At 53.9% G+C, this 9463-nt stretch overlaps 2 protein-coding genes across 2 annotated transcripts in view; one reads left to right on the forward strand and one right to left on the reverse strand.

Annotated features, from left to right (window-relative positions):
- The window catches only part of ANXA4 (annexin A4), an 81871-nt gene that overhangs the window by 15177 nt on the left and 57231 nt on the right, over positions 1–9463 (reverse strand). The gene's annotated exons all lie outside the window — the stretch shown is intronic.
- On the forward strand, positions 4903–9056 carry DUSP11 (dual specificity phosphatase 11). Its single transcript, XM_065745165.1, has 9 exons — positions 4903–4961; positions 5036–5111; positions 5453–5584; positions 6162–6285; positions 6845–6905; positions 7208–7254; positions 7377–7449; positions 7703–7831; positions 8663–9056. Exons 1-9 carry the CDS (start codon positions 4927–4929, stop codon positions 8901–8903), a joined length of 918 nt encoding a protein of 305 aa, XP_065601237.1. The 5' UTR covers positions 4903–4926; the 3' UTR covers positions 8904–9056.

Below are 9463 nucleotides of genomic sequence, written 5' to 3' on the forward strand. Positions count from 1 at the left end.
GGCGGTGCCGCGGGTAAAGGCGGGGGGGAGTGGGGTGGGGGGCGCCGCGGCGAAGGAGAGGAACCGGGAGACGGGGGCTGAAAGAAACGGCGCCGGGGAGATGGCACGGCGGGCGGGAGGCGGGAAACGGCGAAGGGCGAAACGGCGATGTGGGTGGGGGAGAGGATGGGAGGACGAGGGAGGCGAGGAGACAAAATGGCGCCCGGGAGGCGGGGAAAGAAAATGGCGGCGGAGGCGGGGATGGCGGGAAGCCGAACGGCCGCGGTGGGGCGTGGGGCTGAGGGTCGTCCGTCGCGGGCGGGAAGGAGAGCGGGGGGCTGTCGTGTGCCCTCAGCGGTTCCTCTCTCTCTCCGCAGCCGCCGCGGTGCGGCCCTGTCGAGTCTGGAGGGCCGTGCAGGCTCTGCTGGCCCCGGCCCCGGCCCCGCGGCCGCCCCTGCAGGTGACTGCGCAACGAGGAGGTCCCTGCGGTCGGTGAAGCTTCTCCTTGCCGCTGTCTGCTGAAGCTGCGCCTGCAGTGCTCTCGCATTCAGTCTCCGGAGTGGAGATGTGGTGCTGCTGCCCTGGAGGAGGTGATGGAGGTAAGCGTGCAGTCTTCGCCTTCTTTACTTTTGGTCGCATGTGATTGGGATGCATGGGGAAGAATTCAGCTTTCCATTGTTGAGTGTGTCCCTTTTCCTGAGAGGTGTGGGTGGTTATTGTTTCTCGGGTACTGAATGCTGCCATGCGATGTTGTGCTGACCTCATTTGTGTACACCCAAAACGATGGTCTGAGCAGTCTAACAATCATGCTGTCTGGGGTGGTGTTGCCCACGATCTGGAGAGAGTATTTTTCAGCGTGCCCATGGGCAGCCTGAGGGTCCCTGTACCCACTGTGTAGCTGTGGAAATGGGGACATGGATCTTTATCCCATCTGGTTAGCTGATGCCGTCATCTTATCCATTTCCAGACCATAATGGAGAGAAGAGGTCACAGTATTCATTGGGTGCTCCTCATCTGTTCGTGATTCTCGATGATGATGCTGGTTGTGCTGATCTGGGCTTGGGTGTACCCAGCTTTTATGCCTCAGTTGGAACCCAGAGGTAAATCACTGCAAAGAAAGACTGTCTGGGACCCAACCCCCCCACACTCCTTTCTTTTTTCCTTCCTTTCCTTTCAGCTTTTCCTTCTGTTATTTTTCTGCTTGCATAATGGCAGTGTGTGTTTCAGATTTATGGATGATCTGTGCGGCAGGGCCCTTCATCCCAGCTCCGTGTTGTGTCTCTTCCCCAAAGGCCTGAGATGTTGTGGGCCCACAGAGCTGGAAAGAGTTCCCTCGCAGGGTTTTTGTGACAGTCTCAGTGCTGCCTGGGGAACGTGTGGATCCCTGGAGACGTTGAAGGGTGGGGAGGAGGGTGGTGGCAATCTGACCCCGTGGGTGCTATCCCTGCATGTGGCAGTGGGGTTGGAGCTCTAACTTCTTTAACATTGCTTCCAAGCCAAATCTTTGCACGCTCCTGTGATGTGAAAATCTGAGCTGTGGTTTTCTGCTGATCTAGGTGACTTGGAATCCTGATCCGCAGTGCCAGCAGCGAGGAGCAGAGCTCTGTGCCCGGCCCAGGAGGACCCTGGCCTTCACAGCAGTACAGAGCTGCCCGGTGGGATGTGCTCCCCTTGGTTCTGCTCAAGCATCGCAGCGCTCGCTTTGAAGAGGTTGCCTCGAGCAGTGGCCCCACACAGCCCTGGTGCAATGTAGCTCAGCACAGGAGGAGCAGCCCACAGGAATCCCCCAGCCAGTGTCACGGGTCCAGGAGGTGACAGTGCCTCGTGTGTTGGTGCACTCCAAGCTTACAAGGCCCAGCTGTGGTGCTGTGCTCTGTGCCTGCCCCATCAGCTGCACTTGGTGGTGGCAGCGTGGGACAGGTGTGGGGAGCTGTGGCACCTGTCCATCTCATGTTCCTGTTGATAACCACAAGTTGCTGGAAGGTCGGTGCTGCTCTGTGGTGCCCTCCAAGAGAGGCTGCTGAGAAAACCAAATGGTGCAGAGAGCAGGAAATCAGGCAGTGTTCCCACAAGCCTTCTGCGGAGGGGATGCAGAGCAGGTCCAGAATCTCACAGTCGTGCTGATCTGTGGCACGTGGAGGCAGCTGATGCTCAGTGTGTCTGTCTGGTGCTTTGTGTGGGGACTGTTATTTGGGACAGCCAACGCAGCTTCACTGTGGGCAGATGGTGCCTGACCCACCTGGTGGCCTTTTAGGACGCAGTGATGGCATGTGTGCAGCGACAGCAAGCAGCATGGTGGCACCAGCACTGGGGAGAAGCCTGCAGGGTTAGCAGCTCAGCTGCCCAGGGGCTGTTGGGTGCACCCAGAACAACTCGCTGAGCTTCACAGAATTGTAGGGGTTGGATGGGACCTCTAGAGATCGTTGAGTCCAACCCCCCCTGCCAAAGCAGGCTCCCTACAGCACAGGTAGGCGTCCAGGCAGGTCTTGAATATCTAGAGGAGACTCCACCACCCCCCTGGGCAGCCTGTTCCAGTGCTCCGTCACCCTCACCGTGGAGAAGTACTTCTGCACATTCATGCACAATTTCCTGTGCTGTAGTTTGTGGCCATTTCCCCTTCTGCTGTCGCCGTCACAATGTCACTGGAAATGAACAGAGGAGTCAGTGCTGCTGGGGCTGCCTGAGCTCTGTGGCTCTGCGTCGGGGATCCACTGCACGAGCTCTGCACTTTCAAGGATGTCCAATTGTGGCAGCATGGTGACGTTCCTCCTCCATGTTCTCTTTGATGTTGACCCCCTCCTCATGGGCTGCAGGCAGGTCCTGGCTCTGCTGGGGCACCTCCAGAGGACTCCCCTCTTCTGAAACAGCAACAACATCCCCCAAAATGACGATGGCAACCTTCCCACACCCACTCGGTGCGCACAACTGCCCGCCAGCTCTGCACACCACACACCACAGATCCACGAGAGCAAATCGTCCAATTCCTCGTGGACTTCAGCAGTGTCACTGCTTGTTGTCACATCTGGAGAAAGGAAGAAAATCCCCACAGGGCAATGCCAGCTTTCCCACACCAACTTGGTGTTGACACCCCCCACCAGCTCTGCTGCCCCCAGACTCACCATCGTTCATCCATGAGAGCAGATCGTCTATGTCCGGGATGTTCTGAGGGATGTCTGAGCTTGTCACTGTTGGAAATGCATGTAAACCCCACCAGGCAATGCCAGCTTCCCCACAGCACCCGGTGTGCACGGCCTGCCACCCGCTCTGCAGCCCCCAGACTCACCACCTGATTCCAGCGTCGTGAAGCCGTGGTTGGATGGGGCCACATGGCGGTGGGCACTGGGTGCCCCTGATCCCCTGAGAGCACCAGGGGCTGCTGGGGCTGTGGTGTCTATGCTGCCAGGGGCTGTCCCCAGCAGTGGGAGGGGGCAGTGGGGGCAGCCATAGCTGGGTGTGGCCCCTCAGGTGGGAGCTGAGCAGCCTGTCCCCAGACCCCTGGAGCCTCAGTCCAGGCAGAGGCCTGAGGCTCCATGTAGGTGACAGTGGGGACAGGGTGTCATGAAGTGGTCTTTTGATAGGATTCTGTGGCAGGGACAGAAAGAAAACCAAAAAGCTGCCCCTTGCAGTGCAGCCATCCCTGAGTGGGACTGCACGCTCCGGTGGAGAGGGAGAAGGATAGGGAGGTAGCAGGTGGGCCTAAAAAAACCCAGCTCTGTCTGTTATTTTCCATGATGTGGAATGCTGACAGGATCACAAACCCACAGCAGTGGGGGCGGGTCAGTGCCAGCGCTGCTCTGCTGATGCTGGGCTGAGTGCAGGTGGTGGTTGGTGGTGGCTCCAAAGATCCAGTAAAATTGGGGTCTGGCGTTTTGAGCTGTTGCAGCTGACCCAGAGTTGGGGGCAGCCCTCCTGGTGGGAGCTGCGTTGCTGGTGATTGCAGCCCCCGGGTGGGGGCACAAAAGATCCCGTGTAAGCAGTGTGGGTTGGAGGGAGTGGTGGCAGTGTCGTTGGTGGGCATTGCCTGCGGGGAGATGCCAAGATGGGCACTGGGGTGAGGTCTCGGGTGTCCCAGTTCCCAAATGCCACAGAGACAGACATGGCACCAGTGGCTGCTGGGTTTTTGTCTGGACGTTGTTGCTAGACAGAACAGGGCCCCTTTGTGGGCACTCGGTGCTCAGCTCTGCATTGCCTCTGGTGCCAGGGGGATGTACGACAGGCCGTGCAGCCCCTGCACCCCCAGGTCCCACCACCACTCCTCCACGTTGAGGGGATGGGAGTGGCTCCCTGTGCTACGAGCGTGGCCTCTGCCTTCTCCTCTCTGTTCTTCAGGGTATGGGAACTGCAGGGGGTTACCACCCCACGCACACACCACCTGTGTTGGATGTGCTCTGCCTTGTTGGATCATGCTGTAGTAATAAAGAACTGGCGGCCCAGCTGTGCACGTGCTTTTCTTCTTTGAGCAAGACTTGCTGCCACACTCTGCTGATGTCTGAGGGCAGATGGGGCCTTGAGGAGCACGAAGAGCTCTCCTCCCTGCATCCAAACGCTGCAGCTGCAGGCGTATCAGTGCTGTGCCAACGTCTCATCCCCGTGTGCCCCGAAAGGCCCCGGTGGTTCCCGAGCAAGGAACTGAAAGGGGAGGAGCACAGAGGGCTTTGGGGGTTCTCTTTCCTTTCTCCACGTGTTCTTTCCCTCCTGTTTCTTCTTCCCCTCCGCTCTGTTTCGTGCAGATAGAAGCGGGAGACGTTCAGCTCCTCGGCCCGGCTCGCGTTGCGGTCCATGGAGCTGAAGGGAGGGACGCGGCTGCCGCCATTCCGCCGCCGCCGCCGGGGGGCGCTGTGAGCTGAGCAGGCTCCGCGCCCTCGTGGTGACGTCACGCCGGCGGAAGCGGAAGCAGCGGCCCCGCTTCCGTCCTTGCCGGCTCCGTTTCCCCGCGCCGCCGTCAGCATGCCGAGCCGCGGCCGTTCCCGCGTCCCCGAGCGGTGAGTGCCGCTCCTCCGTGCGGCGGCGAGAGCGGGGCGCTCGGGAGCTAACGTCCCTCCGCTTCCGTTTGCAGGTGGACCGACTACGTCCCGCTGGGCCGCAGGCTGCCGGGCACGCGCTTCATCGCCTTCAAAGTGCCCCTGAGGAAGGTGGGCGCGGGCCGAGGGCCGCCCGGGTATCGCGGGGCTGAGGGAGAGCCGCGTTTTGGGCGCCGTGTGCGCCTCTTTGGGTGCGAGCAGCACCGCGGGCCCCAACAGCTGTTGCTCACTCGGGACCGCGCTCGCCCGGAGCTGAGGACGTCGGCTGCCCGTGCTCACTTTGTCCCAGTGCAAAGCTCTGTGCTCGGCTGTGGACGTTTGCCTTTTTCTGTTAATTTTTTCCTGTAACAGGCGATCGCTGGGAGGTGGAGCAGCATGGACCTCCTTCCCCCGCTCCCCAGCCACAGTGTAGCTGCGTTTAACGTTTGCTGTTGAATGTTGTTTTCTCGCAGAGCTTTAATCAGAACCTTCATCCGGAGGAGAGATTTTCACTTTGTGACCTCATTGAGAAAATCAAAGAGCAGAAAGAAGAACTGGGCCTCATCATTGACCTGACGTACACAACGCGCTACTACAGACCAGAGGTCAGTGTTGGCCTCCCTGGGGGAAAGGCAGTGGTCTCTTCAAGCCCTGGTACTTCTGCTGAGCAGGAAGGAGGTTTTTATGAGAAGGTGACATTAAAGAGCATAAGGTGTCTCAATCCCCTGGCAGGGGAACGTGGGAAAGCATCTCATGGCTGTCAGGATGGGGTCTTTGTCTTTGATCAGCTGTGACACTGAGGTCTCCAGCCCTTCTCTTTCTACAGCCACCACAGATTTTTGGATGCACAAAAGGTTTTTTTCTTTTTTGTAGCCTGAACAAAAAGCTGATTGAACTGTTTATTTTCTCGTGATGTTCAATGTGTGGATACGAGCAGGAAAAGTTATTCCAAGCCCGATGCTTTACCTTTCCCAGAGAGGAAGAATCAGAAGCATGGGCAACAAAAGTGCAAATGGGTTGTTCTGAAGTACAGTTACTGTATTTCAGGGGTGAAGTTTTCATGCCTAAAACCATTGCTGCTCTTTTGGTTTTGGTTGGAAGGGCAAATTGTTGTATCTTGTCAGTAGTTCTCTACTTGGTGAAAAAGGGAGATTAATTATTGTCCTCCTTTATTTCTTATAGGAGCTACCAGCTACGCTCAGCTATTCAAAGATCCTGACGATGGGACACGAAATACCAAACAATCAGACTATTTTTCAATTCAAGTGTGTTGTAAAAAACTTTTTGAGAGACAACAAAGACAACGGTAATTGTCAATTTCCCTTCTGTTACCAAGTGTTGTCTGTGGGAAGGGCAGTGTCGCCTTTGAGATTGGCAGTGTTCCTAATTAACCTTCAAGCACAGCATGGATTTCTTTTCCTCCTCTTGGCATGTGAATATCAAAGCAGTAAGATCCATCAGCTGTGGTAGAGGAGTTCGTGCTGGCTGATAAGTAGCAGTGGGTCACGTGTTAATTGAGACTGAGACCATGTCTCTAGCCTCACAATGAACACTGATAGTTGTTTAGTAGTGCTGTGAACAGTAAGCTGTTGCTGCTTGGGAAATGTGGGACAGCCTTTCACAGAGCTTTCAAAAACATCCTCCCTGCAGTGAGCTGTGTGACTGTGCAGATACATCCTCAGGATGAAATGAGCTATTGAGCCAAATCAGCTGTGGTAACCGACCACAAATGAGATTTTGTTGCATGATTGTTTCAGTTTATTTACGCTCATAATTGTGAGGACAGGTGTCAAGCTTGCTTTGCTCTCACTTGGTTTTGGAAAAACAACACTTCAGAAATACAGCTTGATTGCTGTGTGTTACAGATAAACTTATCGGAGTGCATTGCACACATGGCTTAAACAGAACTGGCTACCTGGTTTGTAGGTGAGTTGTCTGCGGTCAAAGGGAATTAGGTGGGGGGTGTTCCCAGCTTCACATTGCACCAGTAAAAGGAATCAAGCAGTGTGTGCAAGCTGAGGCCTGTGAGGATCTGAAGCAGCTTAGAAGAAATGTTGTTTTCAGGGATTTGTTGAGATCGGGAATAAGAAGGAACAAAATACTGATACTCGATTTTAACTTGTAAATAGAGGCTGTAGAAAGTTCCCACTTATTTCTGAGCTGCTTCTAATCTGTAAATGTCTTCATAGTTACTTGTGTGATTAGAGCTTTCTTGTTGGTCTGCTCAGGTACCTGATTGATGTTGAAGGCATGGAACCAAACGCTGCAATAGAGTGTACGTACATGTATGTTCTTCTAGTCCAGATACAAAATGCTTACTGTGGGCTTCTGGTTTTAAATGGGCTCCTGCTTGTTCCATTGGAGCATTGTTGTAACTCAGACCTTTCTTTTCTCCAGTGTTCAATAGAGCTCGAGGGCATCCCATTGAGAGAATGAACTATATTGAAGATCTTCAGAGAAGATCTAGAATGTGAGTGCACACACAAAATGAGAGCTGCAGAAGATAGTTAGCCAAGCTTAAAATCTGGTGCTGGTTGAGGTAGAGTGGAATTGGGATGGGGAAGAAGGTGGGCAGCTGGGACACATGGGGTTACAGATCTGCATGGCCTGACCAGCTGCCATCCTCTGGAGTTTTGGAAGGGGATTGATTTAAGTGTGAAAGAGCTGTTGTGGTCACTTGATGAACGGTTTGAATCCAGCCATGACAGAGAGTTCTCTTTAAGGAAACGTGGAGTGAAGGGTATGGGGTCAGTCCCCCTCAAAGGAAGAGTGGACACTAAGTTGAACGCTAGAAAGAATATGACAGAACATCGCCCGCAGCGTTCAGAGCACCTCCTGTTAACAACGTCCAGGTAGGTTTTCTTCTTGCCTCTGTGCTTACTGTACAGCTGAACAGAGAGAACAAAAAAAAATGCTGTTTTTTCTCACTTTTATGTAACTTTGCCTTATGTTTTTACAAGTTTAAATGCAACTTTGCTATGTACAAGAGAGCATCCGTTGCTATTTCTAGGGGCTGTGGAGGTGGGAGATTGTCCCTCTGTCCTGTCAGTGCTGAAGTATTCCTTGTGTCTGCAGCATCATGAAGCTCTTTGCCTCTGAATAACATACTTGTGCCTGCAGATGTAGACTAGCATCCCTTAAAGCATAGGTGTGAGTTCCTGGTGGGGCTGCAGTGTTCTCAAACTGTGTAAGATACTTCAGGGACAAGAGCACTTTGTTTGGGTCAGATGCTGAGCAAGGCAGTTCTTCACCTCAAGAGGAGTGGGAGATGCTCTTCTGTCACCTCACCTGGCAGGGATGGCAGGGGAATAGTGAAGGCAGCTAAAGAGCTGCTGCTTTGCTTGGGTTGTGTGTCCTGGACTGACCTTTATTGGATGGTGTAGGAGCTGCAGAGCACCTGTCAGGACCAGTGCCTGCTGGCAGTCAGAGTGTGGCTTCTCCAGCCCTGCTTCTGTGGGGTGTATAATATGTGTTCTGCTCAAAACTTCCCGTGATACAGCACAGCTGTGGAAAGCAGAGTGTAGGAAATGAGCTGACAGCTCTTCCTGGGTACTGCATCTTTCAGGCTAAGGTAAAAAGGGTGGACCTACAGGGCTGAAAGGATCCAAAACTCCTCAGCAGAACCGCGGGGGAAATGGAGAGGGTTGAGTTTTCCAGCTACTGACTTCCAAATGTTCTTTCAGGAACTCTGGCTGTGCCAAGAAGAAGAAAAAGTGGCATCACAGAGTGCCAGAACAACACCAGGAGCCTGTGCACAAACCTGGGATGGCTGAAAAAAGGTGGCCTTGCAGTTTGGGTTCGAGGAACTGTCCAGTTTCTTTGCCTTACAACACGCAACACAACGAAGTGTGCTTCCTAGCTCCAAGTCCCCTCCACCAACAACCTCAGGAAACTCACGTGGCCAGGAAGCAGCGGCGGCGTTAAGAAATGTGTGACAGAATTGAAATGCACAACAGCATCCACTCAGGGCTGTGTTTCCACAAAGGAGTTGCACAGAGGCTCCAAACTGAATAAACTGTGACATGCACCAGCAGCTGAGCTGGGAACTGCAAGTGGAGGTCAGCACAGCAATCTTTTTTTCTCTTTTCCCTCTTTTTTACACTCTCCTGTGTACTTTTCACTACTGACTCAGAATTTTCAAATCGCTGTGTCATGTTCTGCAGTCCTGGCTCCGTTTCTTAAGTGATGGAGGAAATAAATGGAACTGGATTAATTCTAAAGAAACATCATCAGGAACATCTCTCTAACCTTCCACAAAAGGGCTTTTGTTGATGATTTCCTTAATACACACGAAGAAAAGGCTGAAGCTAGGTGATTTTTGTTATTTTTTCCCCCTTCTCACATTTGTTCGAGTAAAATTCTGCCATGTGTACATCCTGAACATTTGTTCTGTCTGGGCCAGTTTCTCCAGCTCGGTGGTGGAAGAGAAGCTCTGGAGGGTGCGTGCCCCGAGCCCGGACCCCGGGCTAAGAGCGGCCCCTTTA

This window comes from Cyrtonyx montezumae, unplaced genomic scaffold, assembly GCF_038088225.1.
Source record: "Cyrtonyx montezumae isolate F1298 unplaced genomic scaffold, pur_monq_1.0 scaffold_33, whole genome shotgun sequence".
Classification (NCBI taxonomy): domain Eukaryota; kingdom Metazoa; phylum Chordata; class Aves; order Galliformes; family Odontophoridae; genus Cyrtonyx; species Cyrtonyx montezumae.